Source organism: Notothenia rossii, assembly GCF_949606895.1.
Source record: "Notothenia rossii genome assembly, chromosome: 1".
NCBI lineage: Eukaryota > Metazoa > Chordata > Actinopteri > Perciformes > Nototheniidae > Notothenia > Notothenia rossii.
The window spans coordinates 20,121,014-20,145,981 of NC_136912.1; the positions used below are offsets into that span (position 1 = coordinate 20,121,014).

Below are 24,968 nucleotides of genomic sequence, written 5' to 3' on the forward strand. Positions count from 1 at the left end.
TCCTCCTTTCACAGACCATCCTCAGCTTGATATTTTACGAAACAAGTATCACATGCATCCTCCTGCCAATCGAGGTTCTGTGTTTCACCTTGTTAAGCCCCCAGCAGAGACCAAAGAAGCTATTTTGTTACTTTATCATTACATTTGGTAACATAAGGGAATATCTATCCCCATTCAACCCCCCCCCCCCCTCCACATTAGCTTCCGTTGTAAATTTTTGGACACTCCCCTTCGCTTACGAGTTGGTGGTGCGAGATGCAACTCCACCCTTTGGCTGCCAGCTGGCCAATAGGAAGACAGCAAACCTATGTAAATTGTGAGGTGATGAGAGGATTTGGATGACAGCGAGCATAGCTGGGGACAGGTTTCATTTGTCACCTGAGCCTCAGGTGTATCTGTCCATTGCCTCCTGGTTACAACCCATGGAGATACTCACGCTAATTAGTTCTGAATAGCAAACTGTCAACCATGATGCTGCAAGTCATGGATACATAAGATGCAATAAGCTCCATTGATGTATGAAATAAGCTTTTTATCTAGAATATCAAACACAATCAAAAGAAAAGTAGATGCACAAAACTCCCAATATCATTTGACCTACATCAGATGTGATGCTGTTGGGCGTGGAGTCATTCACGCTGGAATGTGGATCCCAGTTCCTGAAAGACAACATGCCACAGCTGTGTCCCTGAACAGGGCCGGGCCCTGACGTAAAACCCTGCCCACTCTTTGTGTCACACACCCAAACCCACACCCACACCCACACCCACACCCACACCCACACCCACACCCACACACACAAACACACACACACACACACACACACACACACACACACACACACACACACACACACACACACACACACACACACACACACACACACACACACACACACACACACACACACAATTCAAGGTCCTACTTTTCTTTTTCTTTTTTAACACTAGTCTATACCGATACATTGCTAAAGCATTATGAAGGAACTATGCCTAGCATTGTATTTAAGTTCATTTGGGTCATCATGGTTTGCAGAATAGAGAATTTTTGAAGACAATCGAGAGGTGAAACATTTGCAACACCATGACCTCTGGCAAACAAATCCTGTTCCTCTAGTCTAGTCCCACCTAACAGCTTCTTTTAGTAGCTGTTTTTTAGTGGTTTCACCTTTGCTTTCAGTTAGGAGGGATGTTTCTTGTTGATAAATACCTTCTCAGTTGCTGTCAGAAGAGAAGAGAGGGAGACCATTATTAAACATGAATTATGGAGGAGGTTAAATGGATTAGTGAGAGGATGTATGCTCGTTCTCAGCTTTCATGGCTGCGTCATGCCTCTCTATTGAAACAGCCCCCTTATATCTCTCTTTTCACTTGACTGGTTACATTTGACTTCAGTCTTTCATTTATCTTTAGCAAATAAGGAAACATAACCGAAAAAGGGAAACTGATCATGAAATCTTCTCCAAACCCAAGGCCAGACCAAAATCAAATAACACCAAGTCATGTCTAAACAGCAAAACATTTTTTCCATTTCATATGCAAACAGGTGGTTGTCATCCTGGGTCAAACCATCACTGTGTGCACATTAATCTCTAATTGAGCCATATACATGCCTCTGTGTCTTGTGAGGAAAGAAGGACAGTGTGAGTATATTAGCTGTCTATATGTGCCCATTTTCTTATATTTGGAAATGATTTAAAAAGAAAAGAGACACTATTAATGCCACTAAACGCATTGCCTTCTGTTTAAACAAAACCAACTTGGGTGTGACCAGCATTCAAGGATTCAAATGACATTTGTTTATCCTTCCTCAGGATCAGGAACATACAATTCCCCATAATCTAATAACAAATCTGCTCTTAAGCTAAGGGCTGCTGGTGAGACACTTACTGTAAGCACTCACCCCTCTTCATATGTACTGTGGTGCAGATAGGGAGCGATGGCAACGTCTCCAGGCAACATGATGATAAACAGGTTTCATGGACATCCATTGCACCAGGAATAATCAGCTTTCTCAGTGAAGAGCTTTTTAAGACATTCAGTGAGATCAGAGATTGCCTGTTCTAATATAATCTAATCATCAGGCCTGGATAGGATAACACTGTTTTTCTGACATGTCCTAGTTTAGTCATTTTACAACCTTTAAAACCAAAGTTCATTAAAGAGAAAAAAAGGTTTTAAAGATGTTTTTTTCTTTTATTTAAAAATGAACAAACAAACAAAGCAATGTGAATTGACAAGCAGGCTGTTTGTGCACATCAATATCTGTCCATACCTACATTTGTGCAGACCATTAAACATTGTATTCTGCACAGTATGTGCCTTAATCTCACACTGAAAATGACGTCATAGTAACAGAAAAACAGAAGCAAAATAAATTATGTAAGACTTGTCACTGAAGAACAAACAAAAATGTGTAAGGAAAAAGACAGCTTCTTAACATTTCTCCGTAACGTGCAGTACTACGCTGCAGGATTGACTGATTTAAATTAACTTGGTCGAACATACGTTAAATAACATATTTACAATGCAACGGTTGGACTGGCTTAGTTAAACAATACACCAAGGTAGGCTCCAAAACAAAGTATTAAAGTATTTATAGCCAGATGACAACAATCAAAAAAGAAAATCTTGCATATTTCCATAAATAAATAAAACAATCTCTTACATGTGTACAACATTTCTTGATTCACATTTACAAATGTAAAAAGGCAACACCAGAGTAAACTTAAGAGAGTTTTACAAAAATATTTACATTATTTATTATTTATATACAGTGTTATTAGACATAACCTTTTTACTCAACTACAGTATCTTCATTTAAAATAGAAAACTTTCTTCACTTTGGTTGACTTAAAAAAACTCAGCAGCTTTTTCACTTACAATGTAAACTATCTATAACTCCCTCACATTCAGCTACCTTGTTGAAGAGGGGTCATAAGAGGAAAAAAAACACAACAGTCCTGATTTAAATTGAACTTCCATTTGAGACACGATGGATGCTCAAGAAAAATGCCTCTGATATAGGAGCCAACTAAATGTGCAACACTGTACACAGGAGGAAAGGCTACGGTGCTAAACACTTCAGCATTAAGGCATTAACTAAAGCAGAAACTAGTTTGGAGAGTATTCTGGTCTTTAAGGCATTTATATACATTCAATACACTTTTCTAGATTACTAGAGTACAGATGGAAGGCACATATGAGTGTTAAAAGAGTAGGGGTCTGGTTTTCAAGTTAAACTTGCAGAATGTGTGACTTGTGTCATCGGTATATTAAATAAAGTGAGGCAATGTGCTGGTGGCAAAGTAAGACTTTTTCAGCTTCAAAAGAGTCATGGCTCTGGGAATAAGAACATGAAAGAATGCATTAGTCTTTCATTTTTTAAACCATGTTGTGGTCTGACTGAATGTTTTCCTGGAGTCCTGCTCTATTTTTGTCATAATGATGTTTCAAAGAGAGTTAATCTTTTCCTTTCTTCAGACTTGGACGGCACAGTGCTGAGATCAGAGACAGAGGCAACAACATGAGCTCACTTGGAGAGGGGAAAGCAAAGGCTGCTAAGAAGAAGCAGCAGCAGCAGAAAATAATGGCCTTTTGTTGCTTCATGTTAGCAACAGAAAAAATGACATAAAAAAAAGCAATTGTCTTCTTTATCTTTGGGTCAAGCAACATCCACGTCCTCCATTCTCACCATTTGCCTCTGCAGAAAAAGTAAAAACATTGAATAAGTACAGCTGTATAATAATACACTTCCAGTTTATTTTAGAGACTATATTATATAAACAATAAAGTGATCTAGCATCAAAGTGAACATACCGCAGGATAAACGTAACCTTCAGAGCTGTTCGAGCAGATGTGTAGCTCATCCTCAGTTGTTTTCTGGTACACTGGATTATCAAAGTGGATGATGTTGGTGTTCTTCAGACGCCAGTTTTTCCAGAGAAAAACTGCTCCAAAGACCAGCAGAGACATAACGACTGCAGAGCAAAAGAGGAGTGGAAGGTGACGTCAACGAGTTCAGGGGAAATAATACGAGTGCAGAGAAAACCGCACTTTCGATTTGCATGTGTGTGTGAGTCATCAAGAGCTGAAATGTGGAACTTACGTATCGGCAACACGACGTAGAGAGCCATAGGATGGGAGGAAGTGGCTTCTTCAGGGGAGGCTGCCAATCTGTTACCTGAAATAGCAGATAAGCACACAATCTCTGTAAAGCTACGGCTTAAAACAATTTAGATATTGTGTGTTAATTTGTGCGTCTTAGGGATGCTGATTTTGAAGGTTTTAAACAGAGCGATGGCCCCTGTTTCCTGTTTTTAATGCTAAGCTAAATCAATTGGTTGATGGATATGCCTAATATTTACTGAGGGGCCTATATGAGAGTAGTATACTGTATGTTACCTGGCTACAAACAACCTTCAAATAAGACTACAGTCATGCTTTTTAATGCTGAAATGGCAGGAATTCTTAATTTTGGATCCTAACACTTTCTAAATGCTAACAAATGACCTACAGAATACATTATTCGTCCCAAATCCACTTTAAACCCAGGTTCCCTTTTATACCTTCGTATAGCGTCTCCTTTACTATGTTGCAATAGAATAAGGAAAATGAAGCACTTGGATGTGAGTTTCTAGACTGTTGCAGTTATCACTTCAACAAACATTGCATTTTTCAGCAGTTATCCAGAACCCCTTCCTGTACCTTGAGCAGTAGCAACATGCTCCTGTGTGGGCTGGTTAGATGAGATAGTTGTGTGTTTTTGGGTAGGTCTGGTGGTAGTTGTAGCAGTGGTAGGAACAGTTCGCCTGGGAGGAGCAGGTTTGGTTGGAGCTTTGGGCGGGAGCGGTGCAGCAGGTTTTTTATCTGTAGGAGGTGCAACTGGGGATACTGAGAAAGTAAATCAAAGGGTTACTGTAATGATTCCACATTCAAATTCACTTTATTTAAACTGCCATGTGTAGGGGACACCTACCTGTCACACATTTTCTCATGTCAGGTGCCATGGTCATGTTGTCAGGACAGGCGCAGGTGTATTTAGGTGAGCGCTGGTTGATCAGAGGAGCAGGGAGGCACAGAAACTCGCATCCTCCGTTTATACTGTTACTCTCGTTGCACCAGTTTTTGCCTAACAGTGGGTACCAGAAGCATTAAAAATCACAATATGGCCATAACATTGTGTTTGTTACGTAATCTCTCAGATTCAGTGGTGTTTCTGTACCTTGAGGCTGCCTGAGGCTGTGGTACAGAACAATGTCCTCCGGCTGATCAAGGTCTTTTGCCAGCAGAGTGATGTCACTTCCTGTCAGGCGGTTGGCACTGTAAACTGCACCGTTGGCCATGTCTGTCCAATACACTTTCTCCTATTTAAAAGATAAATGACATTTGAGTAAACAGTTAACAATATTCCCATTTTAAATGATTACAAATGCATAATAATAACAAAGACTGATTAAGAATTAGCAATACTGATCCAGATCAAGAGGAAGTTAAGGGCACTGAGCTCTGGCTTTGTATTTCCAAACCGTTTCAGCTGGATAATGCTCACCATTCATGGACTTGATTACTCATTTACTGATTTGATGTATGGGAATAACTAAATTGGTCATTTGTGTTTGAAGTTTATGAACGGAGGCACATTTTTTAAAACATTTTTTATTTTAAGTTAAGGATTGAATTAATACGATGGCTATCAAGGAAAGAATGATTGACACGCTTGGATCAATATGTCAAATCAATCATTAACCATCCAACAATAATGATGCAAAAAAAAACTTGGATTCATATAGTCATCTTTAAGATACGCTTCTATATTGACATTTGCAAATCCTATTTTAGATGCTTTTTGTGAGTGTGACTGCATGACTGACCTCAAAGACTGTCAGAGACATGGGGTGGGGGAGCGTTTCCTCGCTGTAAATAAGAGTGCGTCGCGTCCCTCCATTTATATCGATGCTGGACAAAGTGTGCATCTTGGAGTCGACCCAGTACAGACGCTGGTTGACTATGTCTGTCCAGAGAGAAACACAATAACAAGTTTTATAGATATTTGTTTGATTTAGAATTCATTGTTTTTCATTTAGTGCATTTATGACACTCTGCTTACCCAGGGTGATGCCATTGGGCCACATGATGTTATCTGTTACTAAGGCAACGCGATCCGCTCCATTCAACCCACTCTTCTCTATCTTGGCCACGTCTCCCCAGTCTGTCCAGTACATGAAGCTAAAGAGAACACAAACAAAATAATTAAAACTAATTACAAAGAAATCCAAAACATACATTTATTCCAGCAAATCAAGTACATGAAGGAAGATCAAACAGACGGTCATTACTAGAAATAGGAGGTAATGGTTTTATATGGCCCAACACAATCAAATAAATCTTGTTAAAAGTGTGATAAATGTATTGGCATCCCCTTTTTGAATCATTATTATAATTTTTTGAAACGCCTCTGTTACACAATTACACTTCATTCTGCAAGCCGTTAAGATTTTCTTATGTAGCTATTTCTTTTTTGTCAGATTAAATAGACCATAAAGACAGAGCTGGATATAATAGAACAAATAAGGGCAAAATAATGGTATGGGTTTGTGAAACTGAATCGAAAAGGGATTTCACAAGTCTTTCCCCCCACCTATAACCCAAAACTGTCACTTACTTATTTACAGGGTCGACTGTGATGGCTCTTGGTTTTTGGAGGTTATTTGTGATCAGGGTCTTCCTCTTGCTGCCGTCCATCGTTGCCACAGAGATAGTCGTCAAAACACTGTCAGTCCAGTAGATGTTTCCATGGATCCAATCCACCGCAATGCCATCTGGGGCCTCAATCTCATTGCCAATGACTACGGTGTGGTGAGAGGAGTTACCGGCCACATCTAAGCTGGAGCTGTTGGGAAAGAGAAAAGGTTTACTTAAGAGACAGATATCGCTTACAAATCAAACGTAGTATAGAGTTATGGATGAATTATACTGGAGAACAAGCCTAATGATAAGAACCTAAGTCACCAGAGTCCTCCCCTCTAATGAACCACAGAGACACAGAAACAGATCCTTAAAGTTGTTCCTAACCTGTAGATCTTCTTTAGAGACATGTCCGACCAGAAGATTGTTTTGTTTGGCATGTCTATGTCCAGAGCTACTGCGTTCTTCAGCTGGGGAATAAGACGGACGTACTCTCTGTGGTCCACCGTGATCTTCCTCACCTCGTGTCTATTGGTGAAGTAGAGGGTTGGCACATTGCCTGGAGGACACAGAGGAGGAAAGATGAAAACATGTTCTAACACTAGAGATGTAAAGTTCATGCACATTCGTCATTTTTAAGAAAAAACAGCTACTTTTGACTTTTTTTTCTTTCTTTTAAACATTACCTGTTTCGGCCCTACATGTCTTGATCGCAGGGTCGATCTCATAGCCCTTGTGGCAATCACACTTGTAGCTGCCAGGCTGGTTGATGCAGATCTGACTGCAGGTGTCGGGCTCGGCACATTCATCAATGTCTGCAGGCAGAGGGACAGAAGGTCAAATGGCAAATTGAGATATAGAAGTATAGTATAATGCACTGTACACCTTGAAAAACAGAAACATTTGAATCATCAAACTTCCTTCTCTCACCTTCACAGGTTTTATTGTCCATCATCAGTCTGTATCCGGCACGGCAGGAGCAGTTGTAGCCAATCTTAAGGTCCGTACAGTAATGTGAGCATCCACCATTTGCAGTCAAACATTCGTTAATGCCTGTGGAAATGCAGATATACAGAGCTCACACGGAATTCATGACAACCATTTTCCTAATGGTAGCTCAAGTAGACGGTGAACTAACTAATTGAAACCACAAACTATCTAGGCCACTCAGCCGGCGCTACTTGGCTAGCTGCTCCAATCATATTTTCCAGGCCGTGATGTAGATTCCCTTTTTTCAAATGTTTATACTACCAGCAATGGAGCTTAAGTGTATACCCAACATTCCTTTTTTTTAGGACACTTCTTTGTGTGATGATCAATAACTGTTGGTTGGATGGTAAAATAGGATTTCTCTTACCACACTGAACACTTTCATCGGATGAGTCACTGCAGTCTTTCTGTGTGTTGCACACTCTGTCCATGCTGATACACTCCCTGCTGTCACACTTGAACTTTTCGGGGCCTTCACATCCATTTTCTGTGGACAAGAACATGAGAGTGTCAATTGAAAGGCTCAAAATGTAACGACCTTTCCATGGATCTTAAGTATGAAAGTGTTAGCATCTGGACAAAGTGAGTGGGTAGGACAGTCACCTGTGGGGCAGTCTTTCTCATCACTGAGGTCGCTGCAGTCGGGATGTTTGTCGCATTGGCGGCTGCCATGGATACAGGTACCGTCACTACACTGAAACTCATCTTGGCGACAAGTGGGACGGGCTAGAAAAAGAAGACAAATGAATGAAAATAAGAAAATTAGACAGAGGAATAAGACATAGAGAAATGAGAAGGAGAAATAGATGACACAGAATGAGTAGTAGAAATCCTCGCTGACGTATCATGAACGGGCCAAGCAAAATAGGCTGAATCTGTCAAACACTGTTTTCTATCTAATTGAAAGATATCAGAGAAGATTTATCAGAGGAAATAGATTTGCAGAGGGGTAGATGGCGCAAAAAATGCACTCACTGCAGTTGACCTCGTCTGATCGATCCTGGCAGTCATCTGCTATGTCACACCTCCAGCTGCTGTGGATACAATCCCCATTAGCACACTGGAACTCGTGAAGGCCACAGTGCACGGCTGGCTTCTCTGTGTGCTGTCCAACACAGTTCTGCGGCCACTCGTCCGACCCGTCTGCACAGTCCTTGTCTCCATCGCAGCGCCAGAAGCTGGGCACACACACTGAGTTGTTGCACTGGAAGGACTGGGTGCTGCAGGTGGGTTTGGGGCAGGAAGCCTCATCTGAGCCGTCTGAACAGTCGTCGTCTTTGTCACAAACGAAAGTGCTGGATACACACTGGCCGTTGGCACATTGAAACTCATTGGCGCTGCATTGTTTGGCCGCTGTGGAGAGGGGAAAGAAGAGACGTGTGAAAATTACACAAAAAACAAACCAAAAATGTAGTTATCTATTGTTATAATAACCTCATATTTGTTTCTAATACATCATTAAAATATTCTTCTTTTGTTTGTTAGTATGTTTCTTTTGCTGTAAAGTAAAATAACTAGTATTGGTTTCAGTTAACGTCCCACACACATTTTGTTTTCCATTCCATTCTTTAAAATGCAATTTGATTTAATATATACCGTATATTAATATATTATTTGTCTCAAACAAATGTTGTAGTTTCTATTTAGATATGGTTTATAAATAACTTTATTGTAGAGTAAAAGCTCATAATGAATATGGTATATTCTTTTTGTTTGAAGGTTACAAAATCCTAACTATTTTTATCAGTTATATTGGTATTGTTTTAAGTGTTTAAGTATGTTGTAAAAAACTATGAAATAATTATACATAAAACTTACTGCAGTTTTTCTCGTCAGCTCCGTTTTGACATTCAGCTCGGCCGTCACAGTGCCAGGACAGCGGGATACACTGGTTCGTGACTCCGCCGCAGTTGAACTCTGACTGCTGACATGTTTTGGTTGCTGCGGATAGAAACAGGAAGTATGACTGAAATGTTCTCATGTGTAAACAAATAGATAAGGCCTGTGACTGCAGCTAGACCATATTGTAAAACTGAACAACCCTGAAGATTAATTAAACTATTGTTGCATACATTGGTTTTATTTTTGTGTTACTGCCTCATAAAATGTTATGTAATGAGCAGTTCAAGATAATGGTTCTTTGTTTGTTTTTCTTTGATATATATTGAGTAGTATAACAATTTTCTAATTTATCTGTTAGTGAATTCAGAGAAAATAAAATCAATAAACTATTCAGAATTTGTTTTTAAGTTGTAAAGCATTTTCACTACCTTAAACAAATACTATATTACTTTTTACTATCTCTTCTATGCAACAATTGATTGATAAAAATAATTGGCAGACTAATGGATAGCGAAAATAATCCCAGTGGCTTTGGCTTTCACATGTATTTAACTTCACGTTACACGTCCTTGAGATTTAATATCTTACCGCAGGTTGCCGGCAGTTCATCAGTTCCATCACCACAGTCGTCATGTCCATCACATATCCACCTGTTGGTGATGCACTTCCCATTCCCACACGCAAGCCTATCGGAGCTGCATTTAAAGGCTGCATCTGTGAGAGATAGAAAAAAAGAATTAAAAACTACATTTATACTTTGCGGCTGGTGAGCACCTTGTAAGAATGTGAGATTGTGTCAACACAAAGGAAACTGGTTTCATTGTGAGGTTAATATTTAACTGAAAATTACACACACAAATAAAAGTGAATGAACTTGAAGGCCACAGATGTTCAGATAACTGGGAAACCACACCTTGTCCTCTTTGTTAGAGTCAACAATCAAGATAACAACAGTTGGTTCTTTGTCTCATGTTAGAAAAAGATATGGCGTAGTATTTGGGCATACTAGGTCCATTTCAGGAACACAAAACGAGTATACTAGTAGTCATATTTTGTGTATTCTTTTGTGATGACACAGACACATGTCCCCAAACATCTATGAAGCATCCGTAAATTTCACTTTACTTTTGGACAATCATTCAAAAAAGTTTTAAAGGGAAGACAAACAAAGTTCAAATAGACACAGACTTGAAAACATTCATATGATATACAGGAAAGTGTTTCAACTGACAGTGAAACTTTTTCACTAATATCCACTAGCCAACACTTACTATATGTTATTTCTTGTTATACTTCTTGATAACTTGATGTACTTTATCTGCATTTTGGGCCTAGTGTTAGAAATTAAAATCAATGTTTTAATGGGGAAATGTAGTTTAAACATGCTGTCAGTTTTAATGCTCTTTTATACTGAAAAACCAGAAATTCTTGTGCACAAGCAGTTAAGCTTTTAAGCTTTTATTCTGAAAATCCTTCATCTCCGGTTAGCATTTAGCATGTGGCTAATATACGATTTCCTGAAGAGGTGAATTTAGTAGCGAAATGATATGGAGTGGTGCAAACCGAAGCCTACTGATTTAACACTACAACTATAGATGTCGAGATACTATCATGCTGAATATTAAATGAAGGTACAGTTTATTTGAATACATTGTTTACAGACGAGAGTAGCATGTGACAACATCCGGAATGACCGGAAACCAAACGAGCCGAGAAGTATTGTTTAGAGTATTGATTACAGCGTTTAGAATGTGTTAAATGAAAAGTGATGAAAGAGAATATGAGGAGAAACGGCGTGTTAAGCATATATTGAATGTGAAAAGAACCTATCCTCTGTTTAAATGCAATAACGGACATTGGAGACGAGGTGAGCCGGCTGGCGGGGAGGAGCCAGCAGAGGATATATATAGCAGCGCCGGGGGAGAGATCCGCTGTCTTTCTTGCTCAGGAGAACCGGACCACAGCTGTTTGTCTGACGGAACAATATTCTGTCTGTAACACTACCGCGCCTTTTTTAATTAAAGTATCCCATTTGAATCTTTTCAGAGACTCCATTTAGTCTCATTTTAAAGCTTCTCTCCTGGACGCGAGAATAAAGAACACATTTTAACAATTGGCGAGCTAGCCCAGGATCTCGCAAAACCGGGAGAGACTACAGCAGGCTGCTTGCTGGACCCGCTGGCATCCGTTCAGCACACAGAGAGCTCAAATCAACTAGGTATGGAGAAACCTGTTATATCGAATTCTTCAATAGTTAATGTAGGACAATGTTAGTTCTGTGTGTTTGACGGCGGCCAGCGGATCCTGAAAATAGCTGTGCAATTTAAGTTAAAACAAGCCTAAATTGATAAATATTGGTAGTCTACCACGTGGCGTTGCTTTGTTACAGGCAGGGTGAGTTCAATTTCTTTTTTTCTATTTAACCCTGCATGCTATTCGTTTGTCTGTTAGTACATGTCGGCTAGAGGCCAATCACTATATGTGTCTTTTTTGGCGTTTTACGTTTTACGTGAATGGTTTTAGGCCATTAAGCAGTCGGGACTGCTTGAGGGAAAGACACAGCCAAAGTTTGAAGCTAAGGTTATTGGAGTGAGTGTTTTGTGTAACAAACAGCGTGAGGCTGTTTTAAAAAAGTCCTATTTCAAGGAAAAGGCCTGAGCAGTTTGAAGCTCTCAGTGGTTACACCATTCTGTTTTTCAAGACATTGCGTTGTGGATTACGGCAGGAAGTGCGACATTCGTGCGTTAGATAGACGATATTCTTCTAATTGTGTTTGCTTAGCGTCCTATTTGTCCCATAAATAGCGTGTTTAAACAGAAGAAATGACCATACTGGCTCTTAAAGTCAAAAAAATTTACGTACATGGGTAGAGGGCTATGACGTAAGGGTATGAGGCCCATTTATCATTGTAAACTAAATGGAAATGTTATTTTAAACTACAGTGTTGTGTGTTGAATTTACTAGACAAAATATCACCTCACCAATTTCAACTCCAGGTGTTTTCTCAAATCCCTTTGTTCTTCAGGTCAAAGGTTGGAAAACCAGTTGCCATTTTGTCTTGACCTCATGTTCACGGTGAGCCACGGCAGTCACCATTTCATGAAATGCTAATTGAAGTACTCTGTTTGCTTTAACACACTGAGGCTGGGCATTCCATCTTCTAAAGAACATCATACTTCTTGTTAGAGTTAGAACTATTGGAAGTACTTCTGCTGGCAAATGTGTATTGGCGGTTATGTGTTGTGTTGTTTAACCATAGTGTAAATTCCTATTTTAAAGATATTTTTGAGGAAACAACCGTTCTCCTTTGTCAAAAACGAGTCAGTTTTGAAACAGCTATTCCCTAGTGGATTAAGCTGGAATTTAAAATAGCGCACTCTGGTGGTAGTACAGAATTATTACCCAAATAGCGGAAACACCATAACATTGTGAATATTCTTCTTTGCAAATGTGTTTTGGCGGTTATGTGTTGTGTTGTTTAACCATAGTGTAAATTCCTATTTTAAAGATATTTTTGAGGAAACAACCGTTCTCCTTTGTCAAAAACGAGTCAGTTTTGAAACAGCTATTCCCTAGTGGATTAAGCTGGAATTTAAAATAGCGCACTCTGGTGGTAGTACAGAATTATTACCCAAATAGCGGAAACACCATAACATTGTGATTTTGAACCAAATTCATATTTCAAAGTCAAAACCATACACGGTACAACTTTATTTTAACATTTCATATTTTAATTTTGCATATTTTTTATATATTAATTAACTTTATTAATATTTTACCTTAAAAAAAAAAAAAAAAAAAAAATCTATAAAAATAATAAAACTTTGAGCAAAAAAAAAAAAAAAAAAAAAAAAATTAAAGTTCGGACGAACAGCAACGAAGGTGATAGTCAGAAGATTAGTGCTTCATCTTTGATAGGTTAATACATAATTGGAGAACATGTCACCAAAACAAACTAAGTTGAGACTAGATGTAGAGCCAGGCTCAACAGCAGATATCAAAGGAAGGATACAAATCAGATCAGATGCCATAACAGCTCCAAAACTTAGAAAAAACATGGAACCACATGGAGAAACTGTTGGAACAATGGCAAACAAGAGGACTGTATCCAGCTGATGATCAACCAGCACCAGCCCTTCATGCAGGTCACTCTCTGAGAGAATAGTTCATATTTTCCCTCCAGTTTGGAGAAATATTATTTTATCATATGTTAGTTCAGCAGTGTCAACCAATCCTCTAATCCTAGAATTATTGAGACGCATTAGCGACACCAGGGGTATTGTTTTTCGCAGCAACGATGATGCATAATACCATGACAAAAGCCATTATTGAAACAAGTAAACTATTAGAAGTGCTAATTGCTGATTTTTTTATAGTGAATATGCATTTATACCATCAGAAAACCATAAATCATACGATATTTTTGTACCCCTTGTGGGTACACGGAGAATTTATATTTCTTTAATGCAACGTTATGGGTTTTACATGTCCTGTTCAGAATAGGGTAATCATTGCAATATTAATTGAGCATTTTATGCTCAAAGGAGGGAGTGTCATGATTATACAGATATGTTGATTTCAGTGACGTTGTAGTTAATAAATAATAACATGTAGTCAACAAGAGGTATGCCGAAGCTCGGGCCTTCTCCAAGGAGGGAGTGGTCCAGTTTTAGATATTAGACAAATAGAAGTGGATGAATATGTCAGAACTCTGAGTAATATTATGCAAGTTTTGTCTACACAGCAGGCTAGGAAAACTACAGAGATACCAGACGAGACACCAGAAGAGACTCCTGTTCGGCCAGGTGATTGGGTGAGGGTGAAAGTTCACAAAAGACAGTGGGCTGATCCCCGGTGGACGGAAGCGTGAAAGGTTGTAACAAACTTCACACGCGCTCCGGTTTAAAGGTAAAGAAAAAGGAGCAAATTGACACCACCTCACACATTGTCACCCTTCGCTGGCAACTTCCAGAACATTATTGGGAGTTAGGACTGATTTGGCAGAGCTGGAACAAAACAATAAATAGAAATAAGATAAAGATAGAAACAGCTCAAAAGACAAATTGTCTATAGATTTTTATAGATTGTACATTAATGTGAATACCTATTTTTTGTTTTACATCTGTAAAAAGAGTCCAATTTGTTATGTTATTTTTGTACTCATTATTTAAATTCTGTAACAGACACAACCAGGTTTAAAATAGAGATGATGAGAACAAAGCCAAACCAATTGTGGGGTCCCCTAGGGATAAGAGGCAGAATAGCATTGTTGATTGTGCTCATTACACTTGGCACCTTTCTGGTTGGAAGGGGAGTACAATATTATGTAAGACATGGATCCATTAGTTCACTCATAGAATGCCCACATCACTAACAAGACTCCAGCTGTGTTTCAGAGACTTTCACTTATCCTCAGAGCCAAAAGATCAGCTGAGCAACAAGAGGAGGAGTTAGAAATACTCGGTCCCAAACAAGAGGCGGTTATAATCAAGATGATTCACCCCCTTATATGCAGTTCTTGTATCAAATGATGAGATGGGTTTAAGTGATTGGGATATGTAAGTGATGGGGATTTACAGATTAGGGGAATCTCTAAATACACTGGATCCATGTTTTAGTCTGTACCAGAAACACCCCCTGTTAAGCTATGAACAACCGATCGGTGACCTGAGCACAATTATTGAAAATGATTGTTAGACACAGGCTACTAACCCACAAGTACAGCTTTGTACGTACAAACTCTATGAACAAGATTCCCCAGCAGATAGTGGCGACATTGCAGATATGTCCAGTCACAAAAGTTACTACGGTTCTAAATAACAGTGAGATTTAAAGTGATGGAGAAAATATGGAGACGTTCTTTTATAGTGTGTGAAATATGTGGTGCTTGAAACATCTAGGTATTTAAGAAAATGGTTTCCTGAAAGAGTTAATTGGAATAAACATGTTACAGTGGGTGAAGGCAATGTTTAGGGATATGGTAAAATTATTAGTAGACATGAATTGTGTTTAGATGGCATTTAACAACTAAGATGGATAGTAAGATTAGGAAAATAGAGTGGAAAAGGTTGGATTTATTTTACCTCAGTGTGTTAGAATTTAACTATACGTAATGCCTCCCGAGATCTCTCTCTCTCTCTCTCTCCGCCTGTCAGACCGCTACGACCCCATCGTCCAAGCAGACAAAAGACCTCACCACGGAAGACTCCTCCTCCTCCATAGAACAGACAGAGAACCAGAGCTGAACCAACAACTCCAACGCTGCATCCAGAACTATCTCCACCTGAGGCACCAAGAACCAAAACCAGGTGACATAAAAAGGCACACTCTCATCGGTCCCCCACAGGACATGAAGTTCCAAGCTGAGCCACAAGATTTGGACACAAGAGCAGAGTGTGGGACATGAGAGCAGAATACGCCCTCCATGCAACAAAGTAGAGACTAAAGGAGGAGATGAAAAGCAAAGCAAATGGGACACTGAAAAGAGTTACAGCGGAAGGGTCCAAGCGCAGATGGACTGAGGAGAAGGTGGACGGAGGAGAGGAAAGAACGGAGGAGTTGGCATGGTCCGGCAGAATGTGAGGGGGTCGTGGCTTGACAACCAGAGGGGGAGAGAAGGAAAACGGGAGTGAGTGAGTTTACACATAAACACACTTATTCACCAACGAGAAATACGTAAAGAAAAAGATTTATTAGCCATGAATTAATCAATTGGTGAATTTATAAAGAAAGAAAGAGGAAACTATTAAATAACCCTAAAAACACACTGAGGGTAGAACATATTATTCAATCTTTTCATCATATGAACAAATTATTCTTTAAGAGTTTTTTATTCATGTGTGAATTTGGGTAAGATTTAATTTGTTACAGTATAGACCTACAGTTTAAAGGGATGGTTTTAGTAACCACTCTATAAAAGCAGACAAATCTTTATTTGTATGGAAAATGTTAAAGGTAGAGCTAGTACCAAGCCAAAGATGGTGTTCCAATCTAGAGTATTGATTTCTCCATTGTAGCATGGTTATTACCTCAGGAGGGAAGATTAAGGTGGAAATAACATTTGTTTTTCGTCCAAGATGTAGAGTTTTAAAATGACACTGGGCAAAGAGCGAAAGCAAAGTTTAATTTAAAAAAAAAAAACTAATGTAGTTGGGAGTAATACATGCGGGGCCTTGGATCACTCATTGTGATGGTGTATATTTGTTACAACAAACATCGTTTAGGGAGAAGGGGTCGCTCAACCCACCCTGCAGATGTTTAAATCTTACTTGCAGCTTCAGAGGGAGCGCACGGCACCAGAGTATGAGTTTTAAAAGACAAGCGCCACCAGCTCCTAAAGGTCATCCATTCACCAGATGACCTGACTTTTAGAGATGTTATTTAAAGGAGAAACATATCTGCCATAGGTGTAAATTCCTGAATTAAACTACAAACCATTAATGAAATGACTTCTGTTTTAAAATCCTTGTTAAAGGAGGGAGTAATTATCACATGCTCGGGCACCCAAGGTTCCACACTGTAAAAGGGGTTAGCATAGTTATTTAAGTAGACCATAATTGAAAATAAATTAGTATAATGAGTTATTGATATTCCACCGGTTTTCACACCATTTCAGGGACTTTATCACTGCATTAGAACAGACCACCCAAAGGTACTGAGTAGGAACTTTTAAGTGATGAAACTCTACAACTGTTGTAACTGACCAAAATCTTCTCCCAGAAATGACTGTCTAGAATGCCGTACCCCAGAGTAGAACGTACCGATTGATCACGACGGCCCCTTCTAGAGAACATATTACTTTCATACCTTAAATGGTATGAAAGGAGGGAGGGTAAATTTCTCAGGAGGAGACAGTTACAAATGCTAGCAGAACAAGACGACCCACCCCGTATACAGATGTGGATGACAATGATGAGTTAGTTTAAATGATATGGATGTTCGGAGATGAGATTGATCAATGAATGTCCAGCCGATGTGATTCTTTAAATGATGAAATCATGTGAAGAAGTGAGCAAAATTAAAATGGAGTGAATCCATTTCAATTTACTTCATACTATTCCAAGATAGTATATTTTTATTATTCCAATTAATTTTACACTATTCTAAGATAGTCCATTGTATTTGACATTATTATTTTATACTATTCTAATATGGTAGATTTCATGTTGTATAAATCATTGCTATTCTAAAAGGGTTTGTTTCTTTTCACTTTGAAAAAACAAGTGCCTTAACACTGAGTGTGGTATGAGAACGGTTTCTGTGAAAGGAGGGAGGAAGAAATGTTCTGATACCAAGCCATTGCTGCTATTTTGAAGAATGATATTGAATGTAAACACTAGAAGTTATACACAAGGGAAAACTTTTATGTTTGAACACAGACAAGAATTTATTTTGTATTTTTGTAAAGCCGGCTGTAAAACCATTCCATTTGATTGTATGTTTGTTAATATGAGATATGTAATATGCAAAGTTCAGATGAAGAACTCATTGATTTCAGTATTATACACACCTTTTAGGTGTGTAAGGAGGGACTGTTAGAAATTAAAATCAATGTTTTAATGGGGAAATGTAGTTTAAACATGCTGTCAGTTTTAATGCTCTTTTATACTGAAAAACCAGAAATTCTTGTGCACAAGCAGTTAAGCTTTTAAGCTTTTATTCTGAAAATCCTTCATCTCCGGTTAGCATTTAGCATGTGGCTAATATACGATTTCCTGAAGAGGTGAATTTAGTAGCGAAATGATATGGAGTGGTGCAAACCGAAGCCTACTGATTTAACACTACAACTATAGATGTCGAGATACTATCATGCTGAATATTAAATGAAGGTACAGTTTATTTGAATACATTGTTTACAGACGAGAGTAGCATGTGACAACATCCGGAATGACCGGAAACCAAACGAGCCGAGAAGTATTGTTTAGAGTATTGATTACAGCGTTTAGAATGTGTTAAATGAAAAGTGATGAAAGAGAATATGAGGAGAAACGGCGTGTTAAGCATATATTGAATGTGAAAAGAACCTATCCTCTGTTTAAATGCAATAACGGACATTGGAGACGAGGTGAGCCGGCTGGCGGGGAGGAGCCAGCAGAGGATATATATAGCAGCGCCGGGGGAGAGATCCGCTGTCTTTCTTGCTCAGGAGAACCGGACCACAGCTGTTTGTCTGACGGAACAATATTCTGTCTGTAACACTACCGCGCCTTTTTTAATTAAAGTATCCCATTTGAATCTTTTCAGAGACTCCATTTAGTCTCATTTTAAAGCTTCTCTCCTGGACGCGAGAATAAAGAACACATTTTAACACTAGCCACCATTAAAGGAAATGCAATGAATTACACATGTATCCCTACCACACACCTCTGTTCCTTGTTTCTTTGACAAAGTTTGACACCGTTCAGGTATGGTACAAGGCTAAAGCTCCTCTTTTTGTCATATAGGTGGTATGATCTTAGATTGACCCCGGGGTATTTATAGCTAAGAGGTCTTGCCCCAAGAGGATCACCACTGAATGAACCACCAGTCAAAGCAAAGAAGGCATCAACATGAAGTCATATGTGAAACAACAAAGGCCCTTCATACTCCAGTGAGTGTCATCCTCAGTCACCTCTGCTCTGCCAGTCTCTCCTGTGACCTGGAGGCTGGGCGCATGACAGACTACCTCTTTAAGACAATGGCGTAGGAGGAGTTTAACAATCACACCACCAGTTGCTGATTGGTCCCAGAGGGACATTTCTTATAACAGCATTATCACGGTGACCGACAGATTGAGGCGGAGATACAAAACAACAGGAAGTGTGTCAATTTCATTTTGTGGTTGAGTGACAGTTGAAAATGTGACAGTACAGGTCTGACTCGTAACATTATTGTGGTAATTCAGGAAATTGTCAAATAAAGAGAGAATGCTTTCTCAATGCTGGGCTTGTCTACCTCCTTTAAAAACTCAAATGAAAGCTTGACTGCATTTTGTTAATCTTGGAAACTATATGTCTAACTCGTTTCACTGATTCAAGGAAAAGCTTGTAATGATTTATAGAGGCTGTTCCTGTGCATGTACATTCACACTTCAAGGAAACCACAAACACACACAATCGCTCACACACATAGTTGGCCAGGCATGCAACCACTGTAGATTATCCACCAAACCTCGAAGTTCTGCTCTTTGATGGTGGGGACTATGCAGCCTGTATTTTCATTTTCCACTGTATAGCCCTGCAACTTCAACATATGGGCCACTAACTATTTTAAATCCCCATTACTGTATAAACTCAAAATGTTACTTTTTACTGACTAATTATGCATTCTTTCTTTTCTTTTTTGGTCAACCTATGCCATAAGTGTATTTCCTCTCAAATCCTAAAAGTTCAGGTATACTCAAAATGCCTTGTCTGAAAACTGCTTGCAAGGCACTTTAATTTCAGCTAAACAGACCTGTTTGAACAGTATGTCAAGCTATTCAAAACCTATTCATTACATTACATTACTTGTTAGACGCTTTTATCCAAAGCGTCTAACATACTCAATACTGTGGACAATCCCCACAGGAGCAATTTGGGGTGAAGTGTCTTGCCCAGGGACACAACAACATGCTGACTGCAGTGCGGTTTGAACCTGTGCTCCCCTGATCCGAACACCAACGCACGATTCGACTGCTCCACACGCCTCAAGTACCATCTTACGGAATCACCTACGATTCCCTCTAAAATGTATGAAAACACCAACTTGTTTGACTGCCGAAACTGGTTGAATGAATGGCAGATACTCACAAGAGGTTAGACAAGATGTCATCACAACACTGCATGACAACAATCCCCCTTTGTGACCTCATCCCTGCATTTTCATAGCACATGCATAGTGTCCACACACACACACCACCCCCCCCCCACCCCCCCCCCCCCCCCCCCCACACACACACACACACACACACACACACACACACACACACACACACACACACACACACACACACACACACACACACACACACACACACACACACACACACACACACACACACACACACACACACACACACACACACACACACACACACACACACACACACACACACACACACACACACACACACACACACACACACACAGCTAAACTTTATTGTGATGAAGTGAGGCCCTTGGGGAATACTGTTGCAACTGCAATGTGGTTACATAAAGTTTGATTAGCATATTCCAATAAGACTCTATCTGTTTATCGTAGATAAAGACTTTCTATTCAACATTTAACGAGGTCATTGTCTGGAAGTATTTCAAACTGCTGAACATTGTCTTTGTAGCTTTCCCTTGATGCCAGTATCTTAACCCTGCAGACACCAGCCCCCTTACCGTACAGAATGCTGCAGAGGTATTTCTTAATGATTTATCGCTAGAAGGGTTTTCTTTGCGAGTCACTGCTGTCTAAAAGTCTTAGTTTTCCATGTGGAAAAACCCTGTCTTAAAATAATCTGCAGAGCAGGACTTTGCCTCATTTCAGGAGAATGCTAAACAAAGTGAACATTAAACAAACCAGAGCCTGACCTTTAAACAAAGAGAAGGAAAGCACATGTTAATATGAGCCTCTAAAATGCACACACACATACACACACACACACACACACACACACACACACACACACACACACACACACACACACACACACACACACACACACACACACACACACACACACACACACACACACACACACACACACACACACACACACACACACACACACACACACACACACACACACTAGATCTATGTGGGGGCCATGAACTGGAAAAAAACGTCATTTCCAATGAGAAAAGCTCTTTGTGGAGAGTTAAGATTACCTGGGGATTAGTAGCTGGCAGATTGGGGCTGAAACCAGGTTCATTCTCAGCATATTCTTTGCCACAAATGGCATTAGGTTCACTACTTCACCAAACAAAAATAAATGACATATTGTATTTATCCACCAATCTCAACGGTGAGGATGCTGTACTAAAATAAAGCACGATTTTAATCATGTATTATTTATTTTGTGCATTTAAATCAACTATTCATATTTGATGCACATAACAACGCAATGCTTAATGTGGGTCATATGTTAGCAATGCTATTTCCCCTCTTCAACAGGTTTTTTTTATTGTCTTTTAAGTGTCTTTATTTCCATCTTTACCATTTTAGGCAATTTCTTTAAGTAAAGCAGATTGTAATTTATGTTTACTTAGGTGCTTAAACTTTGCTTGTTTCAACAAAGTGCCTTATGTATGTACTGTACATATTTGGTGTCTTATATTGTAAGTGGGCTGGGAACCTATGTAGCCTACAATATGACGCTCAATATATTATTAATTCATTTAATCCATACAAGAGAATAATTTCCCCCATTGACAAGATGCTGTTTTTGTTGAATGTCTGTCCAGGGGATACTTACTATATTATTAGTTTCAATGAACTTGCACAGAAATAAGGCTGATTTTTAAGAATGCTGCGGTGATAAAGAGCATGTGTTTCAGCCGCACCCTTTTCTCGTTGACAGCCGCCTGTATCCTCCCACCTGAAGCTTGACTCCTGCACCACAACAAGCCAATCAAGACGCGGTGCGTAGATTCCATTCAAATATGCCGGAATTGTAGAGCATACTTTGTTTCTATTACTTTACAATCAATGTCTTTATTCTAGTTATCTCAGTTTTTGAACATACCTTTCTATTCAGAATTTTAACTAAATGTTTTTCAACCCACAGTTATTCCCCTCATTCACCGGTCACATTCACCGCACAAACTCATGAAACCAATTATATTATTTATTATTATTATAAATTATAGCAAAACAAATATTAATTGAGAGGCATATATAATGGTTCGTGAATTATGCCTTTATATGTCCAGCGAGCTAAGATAAATGACCCTCACCAACTTTTAAACCCTGGAGCATCTCTATGGGTGGTGAAATGTGTTAGTATGTTTCTTTTGCTGCCAATTTGTTCATATTCCTTACCTGCTTGAGGCGAAAAATGAATCAGCATCAGCAGACAGCAATATATGGAAAGCCCGGTGAGTCCCCTCCACATCCCAAACATCTTCTGTCCCCCTTGGATGTCCTTATTTGACCGCTAGAGAAGAGTCAGTCAGCTGTAAACAGCGCAGATATGGAGTAGCGCCTAAAAAAAGGTCTGCGATCAGACGCAGAGGACAAGAAGCAGAGTCACGCTGAAGCTGTGCATAAAAGGCAATTGCAAGCTAAATGTAATGAGGTTTGAGTCACATCCGACGACTTTCTAGGAGGCTGACAAGGGGCGGGGCCAGAGCAGTGGGGTGATGTTTGAAAGTGGACGTGAGCAAGGACCGGGGGGAGGAGCTACAGTGTTGCTGTATCACTGTGTGTATATGTGTATGTGTGTATGTGTGTATGTGTGTGTGTGTGTGTGTGTGTGTGTGTGTGTGTGTGTGTGTCGTCTTTCCATCACCCCTCCAGCCACACATCACAATTATGTTGACAAAAAACGTAAATGTAAATATACATAGTCGAAACCTAGCCTATATAAAAAAGTATTGTTTGTTGATGCACAAACTTTGAAATACAAACATGTGTGGTGTGTGTGCATGTGTGTGTGTGTGTGGCCTAGCATTACTATACTTGTGGGGACCTAAATCTGTCTACACAGTCACGTGTGGGGACTCGCTTCCCTTATGGGGACAAAATGGAGGTCCCCATGAGGGGAATCATTAATTTTAGGGTGAAGACTTGGTTAGGTTTAGGGTTAGGGTTAGGGTAAGGTTAAGGGTTAGGGTAAGGGTTAGGGTTAGGCATGTGTTGGTTATGGTTAAAGTTAGGATAAGTCTCCAGGAAATGCATGTAAGTCAATGTAATGTCCCCTGAAGTGATGTATACATGGTATGAGTGTGTGTGTGTGTGTGTGTGTATATGTGTGTGTGTGTGTGTGTGTGTGTGTGTGTGTGTGTGTGTGTGTGTGTGTGTGTGTGTGTGTGTGTGTGTGTGTGTGTGTGTGTGTGTGTGTGTGGCCACCTTTTGGTCTACTCACATCAGTTGGCCCTGACACACTGGCTATTACTTTGACATACAAATACATCCTGTACATACATTTAGTAATAGATAAAGTTAGTAAATAATCAGCATCTGTCTCACCACATCCTGATCTCTGTTTAGTATAGAAACAAGTGTTTATCAAGTGTATGATAAGCAGTCAGGGCTTTGATAAGAACGAAGTGAAATTATATTCAGATATGTTAGTTCTGCATCCTGATTCTAACAAATATCTGGGTCCCTGATAACCCGGATAACAAACATACATGATGTCCCACCTCCAGCAGTTTTAGATGTGCCTGTGTGTGGCTGTGGGGTGAGTTAGTGATGGTGGGTGTAGCAGAGTATTGTAATTCAGCCGCTTTTTCCACATTCCCGGAATATCTCCCACAGCTTATTTCCTATAAGTCCGTCCCCTTCTCTTAACACACACACAGTCACTTGAAAAAACCTCTGAATCACTTTTTAGATAAGTGACGTTGGAAACAGGATTCTCCATGTATCCTTGCGGAAGCCACTTTCAATAAATCCACAGGAAAGGAGGGCTACGAAATGGCGTAGAGTACTTTCTCCCACTTCCCTGGAAAATATGTCACAGCCACTAATATACAGCACATGTTATCATCTTAACAGCAAGAGCAATTTTGCATAATAATAATAATAATAATAATAATAATAATGATGATTTGTGTTTTGCAAAGGTTCTGTTTGCTTTTACAGAGGAACACCAACATAACTTTGGTATACTCATTTACCTGAATTTTTACATTTTAATGATCAAGGTCTATTTTGATGCTCATGATGCTACAGTAGCATCTGTCTGACTACTTTCTCCTAAACCAATTCAAATGCAGGATCAGTAGAAGATAATGTCTCACATCTAGTAGAGATGCTGACCTTTTGACTGGTTTCATTTAGGAATAAATTATCCTTAAATAAGTGTCATTTGTATTTTGTTAACATAACAAATAATGTAATAATAGGTATTCAGATTTCATACACTATAAGCGAATCTTTTGCGACAATTTTAGTGGCAAACTAAACTATAGTGTGGCAGATAGTACATCTGGCACACAAATAAAGTACAAAACTACAATATGTTTTAACCTTTGGGACTTCAGTGGTTCAAAAGGTTAAGCAGATCGGAAGATCACCGGTTTGATCCCTGTGTCTCTCAGTCGGCATTTAGAATTGTCCATGGGGCAAGATTCTGAACCCATTGAAGGCACATCCATTAATAGGTGAGTGTGTGTGAATATGTAAAAGTTAGCATAGTGTAAAAGCACCAAAGATCACAAGACTTGAGTATGAGCAGTTTTATTCAGTTAACTACAAACCCTGCTGTTACAGAGGACTCCCCATGTGTGAGGACCTTATATGTATATGGTGAGGACCTACTCTCATGTGGTTTCATAT

The 24,968-nt window shown here is 39.4% G+C and overlaps 1 protein-coding gene across 1 annotated transcript; it reads right to left on the reverse strand.

Moving 5' to 3' along the window:
- Window positions 1–2,174: 2,174 nt before the first annotated feature.
- On the reverse strand, window positions 2,175–22,792 carry ldlrb (low density lipoprotein receptor b). Its single transcript, XM_079693343.1, has 18 exons — window positions 22,506–22,792; window positions 10,107–10,232; window positions 9,495–9,617; window positions 8,652–9,029; window positions 8,280–8,402; window positions 8,044–8,163; window positions 7,617–7,739; window positions 7,373–7,501; window positions 7,074–7,245; window positions 6,664–6,891; window positions 6,109–6,227; window positions 5,873–6,012; window positions 5,224–5,365; window positions 4,978–5,130; window positions 4,707–4,892; window positions 4,108–4,182; window positions 3,819–3,979; window positions 2,175–3,702 (listed from the first exon to the last, which is right to left on the reverse strand). Exons 1-18 carry the CDS (start codon window positions 22,585–22,587, stop codon window positions 3,664–3,666), a joined length of 2,619 nt encoding a protein of 872 aa, XP_079549469.1. The 5' UTR covers window positions 22,588–22,792; the 3' UTR covers window positions 2,175–3,663.
- Between the last annotated feature and the right edge of the window lie 2,176 nt (window positions 22,793–24,968).